At 36.6% G+C, this 598-nt stretch overlaps 1 protein-coding gene across 7 annotated transcripts in view; it reads right to left on the bottom strand.

Moving 5' to 3' along the window:
- Nucleotides 1-598, bottom strand: part of Farp2 (FERM, ARH/RhoGEF and pleckstrin domain protein 2) — a 130,373-nt gene that overhangs the window by 50,541 nt on the left and 79,234 nt on the right. For all 7 annotated transcript variants that reach the window (XM_023722125.1, XM_023722122.1, XM_023722124.1 and 4 more), the window contains one exon: nucleotides 54-149. In XM_023722125.1, coding sequence (XP_023577893.1) covers nucleotides 54-149 — 96 coding nt within the window. The remainder of the gene's footprint in view (nucleotides 1-53; nucleotides 150-598) is intronic.

Here is a 598-nt window from a genome sequence, read left to right as displayed (position 1 = left end):
ATCAATTTTTTTTTAATATCAATATTTTGAATTCTCTTAGTTTAAATACTCACATGGACCTCAGGGTGGAGTTTGATAAGAAACCTTTTCCTCTTGAAGCTTAGTTTCCGGACCTTGGACCAGTTGAAGGTATTGATTTTGGTGATGCCCTGAAATACAAGAGACAAATGTGGGGGCACAGTCCTAATCAGAAGGCTCACTCCATTCTCATGGACTAGAAACAGCTGAAGTTACATCCTTGACAGAAGGCATGGTGCTCTGTCTGACATATGACAATCTTACTTGGAATGACTCCCAATTAAAATATCAACACCAAGCACACTCCTCTGTTTTAGAAAATGACTTGATTTCTTTCTTTCTTTCTTCCTTTTTTTTTTTTTTTTTTTTTTAAATTTTCTTTTTTTGTTGGAACCAGGGATTGAACTCCGACCCTTGCGCTTGCCAGGGAAGCGCTATTCTACCGACTCATCTCCCTGGCCTGACTTGATTTCTTTCTTTTTTTTTTCCATAATTTTATTGAAAAACAAACAGCAATGAGACAGTTTCAAATCAAATCGCTAGGACAGTTTCAATAATTAACACACTGCATACATTCTTC

Source organism: Octodon degus, unplaced genomic scaffold, assembly GCF_000260255.1.
Source record: "Octodon degus isolate 3935 unplaced genomic scaffold, OctDeg1.0 scaffold00089, whole genome shotgun sequence".
Taxonomy (NCBI): domain Eukaryota; kingdom Metazoa; phylum Chordata; class Mammalia; order Rodentia; family Octodontidae; genus Octodon; species Octodon degus.
Note: the sequence above shows the minus strand (reverse complement) of the source record. Positions and strands in the feature narration are given on the sequence as shown.